The sequence below is a fragment of the Strix uralensis genome, chromosome 4, assembly GCF_047716275.1.
Source record: "Strix uralensis isolate ZFMK-TIS-50842 chromosome 4, bStrUra1, whole genome shotgun sequence".
Taxonomy (NCBI): domain Eukaryota; kingdom Metazoa; phylum Chordata; class Aves; order Strigiformes; family Strigidae; genus Strix; species Strix uralensis.
The window spans coordinates 78,436,238-78,452,087 of record NC_133975.1 but is presented as its reverse complement, the minus strand read 5'-3'; the positions used below and the strand labels follow the sequence as shown (position 1 = coordinate 78,452,087).

Sequence of the window (15,850 nt, the reverse complement as noted above, 5' to 3'; positions counted from 1 at the left end):
TTTTGACTACGGATGTATTAGGCAGCATGCACGTAAATAGCTTGTGGTAGTAACGGAAGGACATCTGATTTGCTCAGTTCAATAGCACTGTATCCGAGAGAACCTTCAGCAGAAATCTTCTGAAGCCCTTTTCGCTGTGTAAGAAAGCTGCTTCTTGCAGGCCCCAAAAGTGTCTGTTAGCTGGTTTTCAAAGTTACATTCAGTGAACACACTGCATGGCTGACTCTAGGTTCGCCCTCCAGCAGATGCCTGTGTCACCATGTCATCTATCAATTTAGACATAAACCATTTAATTATAGTAGGAGCTTTCAGAAAGGTTTCTACCCAGGCGGCCACTCTGAAGGTTAATCTGTTGCCCAGGATGGTTTGAAACTTGCTGCCACGACGAGTGCATTTTCCAACCTGACTGGCAGTGCCAGGAACTAAAGTGTGGTTTCTAATAAAGCGGGATTCATATTTATCCTCATGGTGATATTTTTAATGTTGCCCATCTACTGGCTAACCCCTAGCTCAGCTCAGCTGACAAAAGGAAAGTGGGTTCAGTATGTTGCTCTGCAAAGGCATATCTTCTATTATTTATGGAGCTCCTCCCACTAATATGACTAGCTAGATTATCTGTAAGGCTGTACTTGTTCTGAAACCACTATTGATTAAATGCTGAGATGAAATTTTTTTTTAGAAGCTGTCATTGGAACATGCTTAGGCTGCACTTGCTGTCAGCTTAACAGTCATGTTTCTGTGTCTTCCTCTAAATTCCTCTCCCAGCTGGGCTCTTTCATATCTTAGCATTAAAATAGATTCTTCCTAATTAGACAGATCTCTGTCATGATAATCATCTTGAGAACGTATGCTGTATTTTCATACTGCGTATCTTTTCACAGATCAGGCCTGTACTTTATAATTTTTCAAAATCGTAACTCACTGAATAGATCCTTTACCAAGCAATCATCTCCTGTAACTAGTAATTAGTGTCCTGTCAGCTGATATTGGTAGGCATTAGCGTTCAACTGCTGGCATCAGCAAGTTCAGCTTACATCACTTAGAATTCTGATATATTCGATTCTTTTGAAATTCCAGTTGCGAAGATAAGTTTTCCAAAGCCGATGTGCAGGGGGGAAAAAAAGGTATAGAGCAAATATACACATCTGTGCACGCGTAGAAAATTACTACATAGGAGGTGAGTGTGCGTAAGTCCACGGTCATAAATGTAAGTGCACACATCTGTCAGCAGTGAGTCTGTGCTTGTGTCTGATCACAAAACAAGAGTTGTTTGGTCAAGGTTGTGAAGAGCATCTGTTTTAATGACAATAATCCATAGTAGAGCAACGCTGAGATCTCTACTTCTTGCATTGCCCAGGCTGTAATCTAAAGGGGTTTTCCCGTTTTTATTTATTCAGACTCAGTGGCTTAGCACAAGTGTTGTCCTTCACAAAAATTGAATTTAAATAGTCCCCTAAATAGCTCATTTTGGCCTTAGTTTTTCAGAAGCTGGTAATTGTTTAAGTATGCTTAAAATAAAAGTGATGCAAGAATGAGCTGTGAAATCTTATCTCTATATGCTATTTTACAATTGCCATTCGATACTTGGCTTTAAAAGAAAACTCTCCTGTCAGATGAAAATCTTTGGTGCTGTATGACAGTTGTAAAACAACATTTTTTATAAAATGCTGATTCTGTTGATTGTTTTTTGATATAGGGGATAGAGCTTTACCTTAGAAAAGGTTGTACTATAGAATAATGCAAGTATCATCACACTGTTGCTGTTAAAATGAGTGAAGAAATGAACAGATATATATTTGCTCAGCTTTGTTTTAGCCTCAGCCAATTAAAAAATATCTTTTGATCGGAATCAACCACTTTTAGAATGTATTCAGATGTTTTTTCACAAAACTGGCGGTGGATCTGTTTGCAAAACTTCTAACACTAAGCACCGGTCACTACAAAACTTTGTTACTCAAATGAGCACCCCTGAGCTGTACAGCCTGGCAGAACCAAGCTGAGAGATAAAAAATTCCTACATTTTCAATAGGCTGGAATTTAATTCTGTAACAATCCAGCATGCACTTAAAAAACAGTGTGTTTGCTGCCAAAGTGAGGTACTGAAAGTTAAGGCGTGTTTGTGTGACTTGACTGAAAAATGGTTTTTGTCCTAGTCGTAGGAAGACAACTTCTGTAAAATGTACCAAAAAGCAGCCTGTAAAAACAAACCAAAACACTGCTTTTACATGTATTTCTGGCTCCGTGGGCATAAGAAAGGTTTCTTTTTGCGGACTTCAGTGCTGTTTGGGTCTGCACATCCTTCCGAGCAAGGCTGCCAGCATGCAAGCCGGCGGGCTGCAGGGGGCACTGCGGAGGAATCCGAAAAGTACTTTTTCGAAGTTAAACCTAATTCACAGCTGTCTCCCTTTCTGGCCTGCTGACACTTTCCATTTCAATTAAAAAACAAACAATCAAATAAAAAACCGACAACAACAAAAACCACACTCCCCCAAAAAAACCCAAACAAGAAAGCCCCCTTCTCCTTTTTCCCCTCTCAGTTCTTACGTTCAATCTTTTCATATCTATTCCTATAACACCAACTAACACCGTTGCCTTCCGAAGTCAGATGGCGAGGAATAGTTGCCGCAGAGCTTCCAACACATCCCCCGGCTGCAGTTTAACAGAGCTGCCGATCTTTATAAGCGACGCTGGATCTGCCCTTTCCTTTCGCTCTTAGGCTGCTTCTGAGCCAAGCTGTAATTTTTCCCCGTTTGTTTTGTGCTAAAGTAGTAATCGGCGATCGCGCAGAACAGTAAGTAGCTTCACTTCGGTTCTCAAACTGATACCAAAGAAAAGTTTTAAGGGGGGGGGGGTGGGGGGGTGGGGGAGCAAAGACATGCTCCTTAGTCACAACGCAGGGAAGGTATTAATTACTAATTTTATTTGTGCACTATTATCTTTCATCTCGACACAGTCAGGAATTGCTGCAATCAGAATGAAATTAAAACCAAATTTCATATTGCCGAGCACTTAAAGAAGACAAAGCCATGTCTTTACCGCCGTCAGTAGCTTAGAAATAGTATCCTGTGCTAATCTGCAGTGGCAGAAATGAAGATGGCTCAAATCAGATCTCATGACTAATGTATGAGTTCCCAATTTTCTTTATTTCCAGCTGCACGTTTAGAGAACAAGGGTGTCTCTCCGACATAATTCTGGTTTATATAGGTGTATTAAAAAAAATAAAAATACAGCACAGCTCATGGTGCTAGTTAGGAACTAACCATCAATTAAAATTGTGCGTGCAATAGCGTTGGAAAACGGTTCAAAACTGGCTTCCCGGGATGTTATTCTCGACCCGTTCATCACCCGCGCCTCTCCGTGGAGGCAGCCACCGCTCGCCTGGAAAAACGTTCCTGCCCAACGTGTCATGTTTCTTCTGTTGTTTAAAATAGAAAGTTCAGCCCGGTGTCCGGGAGGCGCGGGGCTCCGCGCTTGCCCCCCCCCCCCCCCCCCCCCCCATTATGCAACAGTTGACACGGAGGGGCAGCGCGGCACACGCCGCCCCGGGGAGGGGACGGGGACGGGGACGGGGGGGGGGGGGCGCTCCCGTCCGCTCCTCCGCGCCCCCAGCGCCGGCGCTCAGGGCAGCCGCTACCCACCCCCAGCGCGGCGCAGGGGGAGCCCCAGGGGCGGCAGGTGGCGGCCTCCGCGCCGCTCCGCGCCTGCGGACAGCCCGCCCCGCTGCTGCCGGGCGGGAGCGCGGAGCGGGGGTTGGGGGGGGGGGGTGGTGGGGGGAGCGCCATGTCCGCTCCTGGCGGGCGCCGTCCGCGCCGGGTTTTGCACCTTGTCCCCGGGTCTGCCTCCCGGCCCGCAGGAGCTGCCGCCGCGGTGTTTACTGCGCGCTCCTGCCCTGGTATCACTCCGCTGGCATGGAGGAGGAGGAGGTGGAGGAGGTGGAGAGCGTTTGATCATTGTGATGGTGGCAGGAGGAGCAGCAGCAGCAAGCAAGCGAGGCAGCAAGCAAGGCAGAGCGAAGCGTTAGGCTGTAGCAGCTCGGCGTTTCGCAAAGACTTCACAGAGCTCTACTTTTTTTTTTTTTTTTCTCCCAGCTCGGCCCGGATTGTTCATGTGTTTACTTCCCCCAGCCCGAGGATTTGCTATTTAGGTTCCTGTTGAAATGCAGCTGAGCAGCCAAAGTACTTTGCGAACGCGGTGCGGCATAAACACCCAAACTTTTTTTCTAGAAGGAAAATACAATAAGAAAGCGGCTTTGCCTGTCTTTTGATGCCGGGGAGCGCGAGTGAGTGTGCCGTGGGTGCCCCGCGTGTGCTTGGGCTTGGATGTGTGTGTGCGAACGTGCGTGTGCACGGGGTGGGGGTGTGCGTGTGGAGGGGCGCGTGTGTTTCTCTTTATACATGGGGAGAGAAGGCTTTTGGCAAAATCTCCGCAAATCTCACGGAATCTATTTTGAAATAATGGATTATAAAAAAGAAAAAGGAGGAAAGGAACTGGCCTGATATCTCCTGGAGTTTGCTACCCGAATTGCTGCTGCTTAGTTTGTTGAGCTTCTTTTTTTTTTTTTTTTTTTTAATTTATTTTGGGGGGGGGGGTTGTTGGTTGTGTTGCTGGTGATAACCTTTTAGCACCTTCTCTCTTTATTTCCCTCCCTTCCCCCCCCCCCCCCCCCCCCCCCTCTTTTTAATGTTTTGGAGCTTCTCGAGAGGGATTGGCTGGGGGGAAAGAGAAACATTTGCTTGGGATCGCTGTTTCCCTGATACATGGTGGTGCCCCCTCCCCCCCGTTTCTCTAAAAAGTATCCCATCAGGACCCCGGAGGAGACTGTGTGTGTGCGAAGGGGAGGGTAAAAAGTTCTTCCAAAATAGTGTGCCCGGGGAAGAGGATGGGGGATTTCGCAGCCCCCGCTGCCGCCGCCAACGGCAGCAGTATCTGCATCAACAATAACCTGACCAGCAGCCTCGGCGGGGCCGGCGGGGCCGGGCTCGGGGTTACCAGCGCTCCCCACGGTGCTCCCGGTAACAATAACGCTCCGAGCGGCGGCATTCCCAAGCACAGCACGGTGGTGGAGCGGCTGAGGCAGCGCATCGAGGGCTGCCGCCGGCACCATGTCAACTGCGAGAGCAGGTACCAGCAAGCCCAGGCGGAGCAGCTGGAGCTGGAGCGCAGGGACACCGTGAGCCTCTACCAGCGCACCCTGGAGCAGAGGGCCAAGAAAACCGGCACCGGTACCGGCACCGGCCCCGGCAAGCAGCAGAGCAAACAGCAGCAGGATGCCGAGCCTGCCGCGGCCGAGCAGAGGAACCACACGCTGATCATGGTGAGGGGATGCGGGTCGGCGCGGGGAGCGGGGGGGGGGGGGGGGGGGTTCGCTGTCCGCTCCGCGGGATGAGCTGCAGGTCGCCCCCGTTGTTTTCTGGATAGAGGGGGGACGGCGCTCGGCTCCGCTTCGGCGGTGGCAGGGCCGCCGGCCCGGCTGGGGGGGGCTGCCGGCTGCCTTCGCAACTTCTCGGGGGGGGGGGGGGAGGTGAGCGGACAAACTTTTTTTCCCCCCCGTCTCTTTCAGAAGGGAAGAGCTGCCCCCCCCGGGGGAAGAGGGAAGGAGCGGTGCCGGGCGTGCGCCGTGGGTTGCCGAAGAGGCAGAGCCAGAGGAGGGTTTTGCGTGCGTGCGTGTTTCGCCACGGCTTTTCCGCGCGGGGGGGCGTGGGGCTATTTCTCTGACCGCCTTTTTAAATCCCGCCGCGGAGGAAGGTGGAAGTTGGCCCCGCAGGCTGGGGTGAAGGCAGGAGGAAAAGTTGGGCAGGTTTCTCGCGTGGGCTGCGCAGGAGACCGGCTCCCCACGCAAGCTGAATCGCTTCCTAAAGTTTCCTTGGGTTTTAAGGAGCTTAGCGAGGAGCGGAGGGGGGGGGGAAAGGGGGCGGGGGCTGAGCCGGTAGGAGCGTAGCGGCAAGTAGGAAGCGGAGTTTCCCACTCCCAGGCTGCACCGATGATGAATAATAAAAGGAGGTACGGGGGGAGCCGCCCCCCCCCCCCCCCCCCCCGCTCCGTCTGAGCCTTATTTATAGCAGGTCGCGGCCGCCCGTCGTTCTGGTGGGGTGGCGGCGGGGGCGAGCGGGCCACTCAGCTGGGGGGGGAACGCGTGTGTGTCCCGCCGTGTCCCGCCGTGCCAGGGGGGCGGGCGGGGTGGGGGGTGCCCGACGCTCGGGGGCGGGCACGGGGCAGCTGGGGCTTCGCCGTCTGCCGGGCGCACAATGGGCGGCGGGGAGGAGGGAGGGAGGAGGGAGGGAAGGAGGGGAGGTGCGATGGCAGCGTGTGGTTTACAAGCCTCGCACGTCCCTCCCTCTCGCCCTCCCCTGCTGCGCGGCTGTGCGGGAGGGTCCGGGAGGGCGGCAGCTGCCGCCGGCCCCCGCGTGGGGGGGGGTCTCCCGTGACAAAGCGGCGAGGAGGCGGCCGTCCCGGCGGTGGTGGTGGCGGCTCCCCGCCCCGTATGTGAAAGGAGGGAGCGATGTGTTTATCTTGGGCCGCGCCGAGGCTGTCCTCCCCTGGCCGTGCCGCCGCTCCTCCCCTGGGTGACGCCGCGCAGGCCGGCGGGCAGCACCCTTCCCCTCTGCCCCCCACCCCCCCGCCGTCCTACCGGGCGCTTTGTCCGCCCCCCAGCCCCGCTACCTCACGGAGGGCGACGAGGTGGTGATCGCTTCGCCAGCGGCAAACAAAAGCTCAGCGCCGGGCGCAGCCGTAGCCAACCCCACCCCCCCGCCTTTGCCCCGGTTCATCCCCCGGCGGAGGAGCTGGACGCCTCCTGGGGAGCCGGGGAGGGCGAGGAGGGAGCGGGGGTGGGGGGGAGCCAGGGCGCAGGCAGGAGCCGCACAAAGCGGGGGGGGGGGGGGGGGGGGGAGCGGGAGTGAGTGTGTCTCTGTGTGTGTGTGTGTGTGTTGCTTCGCAAACAGGAAGCAGAAAAACCTCACTGACATCTTGTTGCTTTCCTGGTGTCACCGGCGAGGCACAAGCCGATCTCTCGTCCTTCCCGCGGGACTGAGGCTGTAGGCGCGCGCCTAACGCGCTTTGCCTCGGCCCGGGGCTGCTCCAGCGGCAGCGACTGAGTCGCCGCTCAAACTCCGTGAGCAGGGACTATCCGCCGTCAGCCAAACTGCCCTCAAACCCCTTTCACGCTCCGTGTCATTTCCACAAGGCGGGGGAAAAGGGCTGGAGGCTCAGGAGACCTCCGAGGGGGGGGACTGTGCTCCCGGGGAGCATCGTGGGGTGCACATCCAGCTCCAGAACAGCTCTCGTCCTTCTGGGCCCTCGCGAGTGGTGCCTTGTCCTTTCCCCTTCTTTCCAAACCCCATGCTGGAGCATCAAAGGCCGGGATCTTCAGTGAAGTCTCTCATTTGTTGGCCTTCCCTTGAAGATCTGGGGCAGATATACAAAGCCATGCTATAATGTGAAAGTTGTGGAAACAAAGTAACAAAAGGAGGAAATGCAGTTACAGCTCTTACTGTTATTAATTTGTTTCAGGTTGGGACACTTGCAGAGCCGAGAGTAGCCCAATTCAAGGGCAGTCTGCTATGAAATTCACCGTAACTCAGTATTTGTGCTACAATCCCCACGCTATTTAAACGTACTCAATGTGCGCTAGGCTTTTCATCTTAGAAAGAGAAATTCTAATGCTTTATAAAAAAATGACCCATTTCCATCAACCTTTTCTTTCTTTAAGAATGTGTACACAAATGTTGCCAAAAATTTTAGAAACATTATCTGCTTTGTTTCACTTGTAGAGCATTAATTATGATTTTTGCCTAGTGTCTAAGAACGTTGGGGAACATTTATGTACATGGAAGTAATACATAAAACCTGAGAAATTGCTCCTCTTAAAGCAATTGACAAGTATTTTCTTTGAGACTTATGCTTTTTATAGTACAAAAAAGAAAAAAAGGAAACTTCTTCATTTCTAGCACTCATAACAGTTTGCTAAGTTTCACTGTTTATGTGCATTGTAATTTTTACTTACCAAACCAATTCAACTTTATTTAACATTTTCTTTTGGCGTGAGAAAACAGTATACTACATTTTGGGGTTTTCTCCCTTTCTTTATTCTCTGGTAAATTCTAGCAGAGATGTTTACTGTGGAACAATCGTACGGATCTGCTACTGCTTTACTCTTCACACAAAATCATCATTAAACTCTTCCCTCATATTATTAAACTGCACAATTTGGAAACAAGGCAGTCAGGATTAAATGACAACTACAATGAGGATAGCAAGAAATACTGCTTCTAATTCTTTTTTTTTTTTTTATCAGGGCAAATCAAAAGAAAGTATTATCACTGTGTGTGTGTCCCTCTCCCAGTCAAGAGATACTGAGAAGGGAGAGGAGACTTGTGCTGGGTCCCAGCAGCCCGTCGCCCAACAGACCCTCTCAGAAGCTGGTGCTGGCACATGTGCTGAGGTGCCCTTCAGCAAGCTGGGTAAAAAACATCTTCAGAAGATGATTATTTAAAGACATGCACCCTGGTTTTCTTCGTTTGACAGAGTACAAGCTATCCAGTCTGTACAATGCTCCTTGTCACCTCCCCCGCAGTTTACACCCTCACTCCTCGAGTTCATGAAAGGGATTATGCAGTTTCCACTGTTTAGGACTCTATGTCAACTGACAGGCAGTTATCAATGGGAGCCTTTTTTTCAAAAGGGGATGTAGGAGCATGGGCTTGGCTGTATTTCATGAATTGCTGATCTACTCTGAATTTGTGTCTTGTTACAGATTGAGTTTTCACTTGCTGAATTTTGAAATATCTGGATTTATAACTATTTCAATCTCTTCTGCTTGAGGATAATAGTGGGTTTCAGAACGAGTTTGTTCCCATACAGGCATTGATTGGGACATGCACAACAAAAATTAAAATTGTTTATAAATGTCTGGGAGGACCTTTTTCCACCACGTCCCCCGCCGCCAATTCAACCTGGCAAAAGCCAAAGTTGTTTTCCATGCCTTTGAGGTAGATTATTAGAATGCTGTACCAGCTTGGTTTTCAGAGGAAGTATTGGGAAAATTTGCAGCCCATCCAAAACTCTGCTGCTCATCTTCGGACTGGTTCCAGGAAATATCAACATGTTATTTCACTTCTTTGGTTCTTTGTGAGCTAATCTGCCGCCTTGTTTCCTCCTTTAAGTGCAAGAGTCTTCTGGCTCTGCATCCATGTTATTGCGTGTGGTTCAGAGATATTGTGTGTGTGTATACACATACACACCTTATATATAAAATAAATAATGTATATTTAGTACATAATAAACAGCCAAGTATACAATAGGTAGCCAAATATGTAATAAGTATTGCAAGTTGTATCACCTCTGTTTCTTATCCCTGACACTGCTGTTCTTATTGTGCATTTTTGTCATTCTTTTGTCCAATGAAACACTACATCTGTACTTACCGTATTTACCGCCTAATGCGCGTTTATTTGCATCTGAGCTCTACTGTGAAGCATAAAGGGGCTGGAGCTACTTTTTCCTATCTTAAAAGCTCCTTAAGACTTTTCTTATTTAGCATCATCATGAGTTTGATAGCTACTGTCATAGTGACCACTTCTAACCCTAAAACCAGTCCTTAGGAAATTGAGTTTTAAACACTGTAAACATAAAATGTTATTTAGATCACAGAAATTAGTGACGGAAGTCAAATGACCTATTAGATCATCTTTTCTGTTCCCCTGCCAAAGCATACTATGCCAGTTCAGAATTAGTTTATAAAGTTAGAAAAAACATGGCTGGAAAATACAGTATTTTCCAATACCTCTTTTTACCCATTCTGGGCTAAGGCACTGCCTCATGGAAGTTGATGGTCACATTGCCCTTCTACCTGAGGGAAGGGAGATCCTTTCAGCTTGCTTTGTGTAGGGACAGAATGACATGTTCAGAATTATAGAAATCTGGTTATATCTCTTCCATGTTGGCAGACGTTCTACCACAGAAAAGTAGTTTCCCCCCTGCCCCCCAGTCTTTCTTTCTTGTTGAAAAAGGTATCCAGAGTGAAAAATGTAACTTCTTAATTTGTCTTAGTGATTCATGGATAATGTCATTAATGAAATTGAGTGCCGAAGAATGCTGTTAGTCTTGTGAGTAGTTTTTTAAAGCTTACATCTGCTGTATTTAATACATACCTGTGTGTATGTTCATAAATCTGTGCACATTTCTTGTGTTCTTTCTCGTGTAATATTGCCATTTAACTTGCTTTACAGGTGCTCAGGAGCTCATCAGTTACACTGTAGGAAACGTCTATTTCTCTAGCCTTGCAAAGGTGAAAAAGAAAGATGATTTTTCAGGTGTTTCTTTTTATTTTTCACAAGAGGTCAAATACTGTAGCCCTTACTCATGCTTGATGACTAAGTAGGATTAAGCATTTCTTCAGTTAATAAGCTATGTCTGATCTTGCTTACACTGGGGTAAGCTCAGTAGTAAATGCAAAACTGGGATGATACCAGAATTAAATCCCAGGCCAGCAATGCTCCTTCTCTTTCATATGCATCATAGGAGGAGTCATCATGTAACCCTTTTTATTTTGCTCTTCCTATAAGGGTGGATCTTGGTGTCTTTCTTACTCCACAGCCTCTCCCATTTTTCTTCTCCTTTTCATACCAACTCATGCTTGATGCTCCTGAGTGATTACTGTCCTTTAGGACAAGGAGTTTTTGTGTTGCCCTCCTTTCGCAGCTAGTCAGCACAATAGGTTTCAGTTTAGCAAACTGAAAGGAATGGAGAGACTCTTCACTTCAAGCACTACTGGCCTCTAATGATTTTTTATATGCTCTGGTAGAAAGCGTGTCCCTTTAAAAGATAGTGGGATGGGTTATGATGAGCCATAGCTGGAGCAGGGCAAGTTGTATTTTGACATCCGGTAGCCAGCCATACTGAAGTCTAAGCTTCAGATTGACCAAACAGCACGTGTTGAAAGTCCTGTAGTGAAGTTCTAGCCATTGTCAACTTCAGGAAGAACAACTTTGGCTGGAACATGTCCAAAACTCATTCTGCTAGCACAGAGCCAAAAATATTAACATGTGATTGTGTTAGGACAATTGGTTGCATTTAGGTTAACCTAAATTTACAGTAACTTGACCTAAAGCTTAAGGCTTCACAAGTGACTTAAGCTGGTGTAAACCTGAGCTGCTGCCACTGAGGAAGTCTCGTCTTTCATGCTCTTGTCAGTGGCCATGTTTTCTTGCTGCCTCCCTTTGCTAATGCTAACACTAGCTCTCGCTCATGTACCCCCGCTCTCAGCTGGGTCACCGAGCAGACAGGAAGGACAGACACATTCCTCCCTTTTCTTCTGGGTTAGTTTTCAGCTGGATTAGATCCATGATGTGTTTGACTGTCTGTCCCGTGGGCAGCACAGTCTTACAACACCTTAATCCTCTTGTGAAACTTCACCTTTATCCCGGGATAAACATCTGGGACCTATTAGTTAAAACATGCTCACCTAGTAGCATACATTTTACCTGAGCTAAGTAGCACCTGGTGCCAGTACACATGATTCTGTTCCTGAATATAGACACTGAAACAGGAGAGGCTGTAAGTAGTAAAGGAGCTAGAGTTCATTTTTACTTAAGCACTTGCATGTATATGACATTTGGTTGCATATGTATAATTCATCTGAGAGATGTGCTTGGATTAGCGGAGGTTTAAGGACAGGTCTGACAGCCAGGAACTGCTGACTGGAATCCTTTAAGTGTATCCTTTTGAGAATTGAAATGTGAGGTGTGATCTCTGGCTGAAGTTACGACCCTGTAATCAGTTTCCCAGTCTGGGATCTCACAGGCTGTTCGGATCAGCAACGTACTTGTATGTTCAGTGGGAATTTGGGAGTCTTAGCACTTCAAAGTATTTATTTTCCTAGTTTGTCTAAGATGGTGATTCACAAAATCATGTAACTTTGATTACTCTTTTGCTTCCCCCTCACACATTTCAGTTACACAATGTTTGTAGCTCAAAAGTCATCGCAGACTGTTCCTGTTTGCTTTTTGAATACTTCAAACCCAGTTTCATAGGGGTAAGAGAAAATGTCTTTTTAAACTTGCAGTAGTTAATAAGATAGCAGCTGCTGAAGTTTTGTGCTTACAGGAAGGGGTTGAGCTGCCTTTTTTCAAGACTTTCCTCTTATGTATTGATTTTGTTTGTCACCACATACAGTTAAAATTGGCAAGGAGATAAGAATACTTTAATCTTTAGTTGACCTGAGAGAAGAGAGAAGTGCATCCGCGCCTGTAGGAACTTTGCATTTTCTTTACCTTTGTGTAACTGCTAAGGCTAACGCTAACGCTGCAGTGCTGTTGGTAGCATGGATGATCTACTGCTGTTTGCTTGTTGTCAGGTCTGCACAACCACAGCATACATAGAGTAGAAAAGAGTCTTGAGTTGATGACTTTCAGAATAACCAAGCTAATAAACAGGAAGATCAACAGCTCGAGGATTTTCTTTCCCATATTTGTTTTTTATCAAGGCCGCTTTCTGTAAGGTTTTCATAGAGGGCTCTGTAAGGTTCTCAGCTCTCAACAGCTGAAGCTTGGTGGAGTTGCATTTTAACTGATTGAAGGTGGGGCTATTGGGTTGTGCCTCTTCCTCTCCTCCCTTCTTCACACTTTAGTCTATTCCCTACTTAGTTGCTTTAACTGTGTGCCATACAGGAGCATTTCAGGTTTAATAAAACAATTCAGCTTCATTTTCCTCTGGTCTTTAGATTCAGGGGAACAGCTGTTAAGTGCTGCAGTGAAGGTGTAGCTTTTCTGCATCCTCTTTATGCTGCTTGTGAAAATCTCAGGCGTGTTCAGAAAGTCACTGGATATTGTGTACCTAGGTAAAGAGCAGGGGATTGGTCCTTAACCTTAGTCTGACCCTGGGCGTTATCACAACAAGAAGCCAATATGCCTATGTATGTGTGTTTATATAAATCAGTAGACGTGTATATATACAATGGTTTTTAAACTGCTCTGCAAGACAAAGTGAAAGGATTTATGATCAGTAATCGGTTTTGATCGTGAAAGGGGATGTACTAGTCCGATAAGTTTAAGAACCACTGATATGACCCGTTTTCTGTATTTTTAGCCTCTTTCTCTTTCCTTTAGCTCATATCTAATCCACTGTGATGTTTTGGCACTTCTTCATTGTGTTTAATCTAAAGGAGGAAGGGAGGTGGCAGATGAGACACTGGAAGAGCTCTGGAAAGTATTGGAGTTTTTTAATCGTTTGAGATATTTCCTTACATTAAGGAGGATAGACCAGTACTTATCCGAAAGAGAAATTGTAGCGTTTCCTACCACTTCTGTTTATGCAGAATATTGTGGTTACAGACTGCCTAGTATTTGAGAAAATTACTTTAAAATATGACTGCCTTAGCTGGCAGTACTTGTCTTTAGGCTGCTAAAAAGATTGTTACATTTCAGCTGTGATTTTTGCTGCTGTTCATTTTTGTCTCTGAAGCTGGTGGCTGTTGTTCTGACTTCTCTGGATTGCATTCCAGTGCATAACTGAGGCAGCATAGGGAAAACCGGTACTGACATTAAATAACCGATATTTAATGATGTTTTTGGCAAGCAGTATCTCTATTCATTATACATATTTTTAGTTGTCATTGAAGCAGGTAATGTAGCTTTGAAGACTTCAGCGGACTCATACAGAAGACTGGAGACTTCTGTAACTGAATGGTGGCCACATTGTTTGAGCTCCAAATTGGCTGAAGCATACTGGCATGTAATCCATGGCTGGATATGAAGTAATGGTTCAAAATAATCTTCAGGTCCTTCTATTACAGCACATTTCTGGGCTAAGCTTGCAGTCTTTGCATTCCAGTAGAAGTGGAGATACCATGCTGAGGCTGCAGTGCTATCTTTTTTCCTAATTTGTGCTAACTAGTTTGTAGACTGAAAGATTATTTAAAGGCTGGATTGCTCCTGTTTTGAAAATTCACCTGAGATAATTTGGCTTTACATTTTTTCAACCCAGGGAAGTTGACTGGGGCTTATTTCTTCTAACCCATTTTAATACTTATTCTACATCATGCAAAACAACAACAAAAAAAATCCATTTATTTCCTCTCCTCTATTTCATTTACAACAAAACAAACCAAAAAACTTTATGTTCACACTAGGGTTTACTGCCCTTCTCAGCAACATTTTTGCTGTGGGAAATGCCAGGGGTGGGTGGGGATAATGGAGATTTGTGAGCATAGAATAGCAAAACCAAAATTGATTTTGACTAGTGGCGTTAAAAACTTCACCTCTCCCTCACCAAATACCTGTTACTGTGATAAAGTATATGGCAGTCTAGTTACAGCCAGAGAGGGATTCTGGGAAGTTGGCATAGACCATCTTTCTTTATAGTTGCTATGGATATTTGAATACAAGAAACACGGTGTTTTGTGGTCTTCATTTTGTGTCAAAATACCAACTATCTTGAAAAAGTGATTCCTCAGGAATGGCAGACTTGTCCCTCACTCTCTTTTTACTCTAAAATTTCATGCTACTTAAAGCCACTGGTAAGAACATGTTGCGTTTACCTCTCAAGTAGTTTATCCAAATGAAATATCCACATTCTCATGGCACACTGCATACAATACAAGAACTTTATTATGCAGGTACTGAAAACATTACAGTCTCTGGAAAACCTAGCTAGTTAACCTCTTTATGGTCTCTCAACATGTTGTTGCCTTAGGGTTAGTTAGATGAGGTAGCTGAAGCAAGTTGTTGCCATTAAATGGGGTGGTCTCCTCCTCCTCCCCCCTCCGTGCTGCAGTCCTATACCTATGCTTGTGCTGGCCTGGTGAGCCCCTCGGTGGTACTAAGCCAGCGGGAAAATTACCTGTCTAGGAGAAAAACGCTGTTTATTTTTTGGCAGAAGGTGAAACTGCACAGCGTGGTGCTGGGAAAGAGGGAATAGAGGAAAAGGGGAGACAGAAGGTACCATGTCAGCAAAGCTGTGAAATAAGCTCTGCCTGTCCCCCGCAATTGTGCCCTTGTCCTCTGTCCGTCCTCTGATGGGCTCCCAGCTGGAAGCCTGGTAGTTGTGGTGCATTGCTGTAGTTAATTTGGGAGTGAAATATTTAAGCAGTTTATGGAACACCAGACAGAGCATTACTGGAAATGTCTTTGGGAATGCTGATACTTTTATGGATGAGGAGGTGATCCAAAGTGTAAAGAAGGCTGAGGAGAATACCTTTTCACCCCAGTCTAGTCCAAAGAAGACATCATGTTGGCCACAGTGTGCACTTGTATCAGGTGGGTGACCACTGTCCTTCCTGTGAGGGGGAAAAAGGTGCTTGTGTTCATATTTCACTTGTTTCCTAATACCCTTCTGAAAATTCATAAACTTTGTCTATGTCTTTCTGATAAAACAGGGGAAAAATAGGATATTGCTTGATCTTTACAGTATGGTAATTGCATTTTTTGTTCAGGCCACTCAGATGTGTTTATGCTCATTTTAACTCCATGTAGAATAGTAAACTAGGTAAAATAATTATAAAAGGCCCATGTTAAAGATATGGAATGTGATACCTTCACTTACATATTGGACTTGAGGTAATACTCAAGTAGCTCCTGTGTCCAAGGTAAAGATACTTGTACATAGTTTTATTTTCCTTCTATCTGAATCCAACTCTGGGCAATATGATAATAATTTTTATCCAAGTGGTCCAGGCAAAAAAAAATCACAGATGGAGCAACTTCTGCCAATTTTGCTTTGTAATATGAGAATTAGTAAAGATGATGTAAATTATAATTCTCTGAATGGATTTTTCATGAAATTGTACTTTGAATGCTAATTAGTGTAGGAGATTTAATTAATTTTCAAATAAGTTAGTGATGGGGGGTTAAGTGAT

The 15,850-nt window shown here is 46.4% G+C and overlaps 1 protein-coding gene and 1 long non-coding RNA gene across 3 annotated transcripts in view; one reads left to right on the top strand and one right to left on the bottom strand.

Annotated features, from left to right (window-relative positions):
• Positions 1 to 3,124: 3,124 nt before the first annotated feature.
• Positions 3,125 to 3,907, bottom strand: LOC141942990 (uncharacterized). Its single transcript, XR_012628798.1, has 2 exons — positions 3,823 to 3,907; positions 3,125 to 3,415 (listed from the first exon to the last, which is right to left on the bottom strand). It is a non-coding gene; the product is annotated as an uncharacterized LOC141942990 (long non-coding RNA).
• Positions 3,798 to 15,850, top strand: part of MAML3 (mastermind like transcriptional coactivator 3) — a 250,320-nt gene continuing 238,267 nt past the window's right edge. For both annotated transcript variants that reach the window (XM_074867347.1, XM_074867346.1), the window contains exon 1: positions 3,798 to 5,314. In XM_074867347.1, coding sequence (XP_074723448.1) covers positions 4,880 to 5,314 — 435 coding nt within the window. In that variant the 5' untranslated portion in view covers positions 3,798 to 4,879. The remainder of the gene's footprint in view (positions 5,315 to 15,850) is intronic.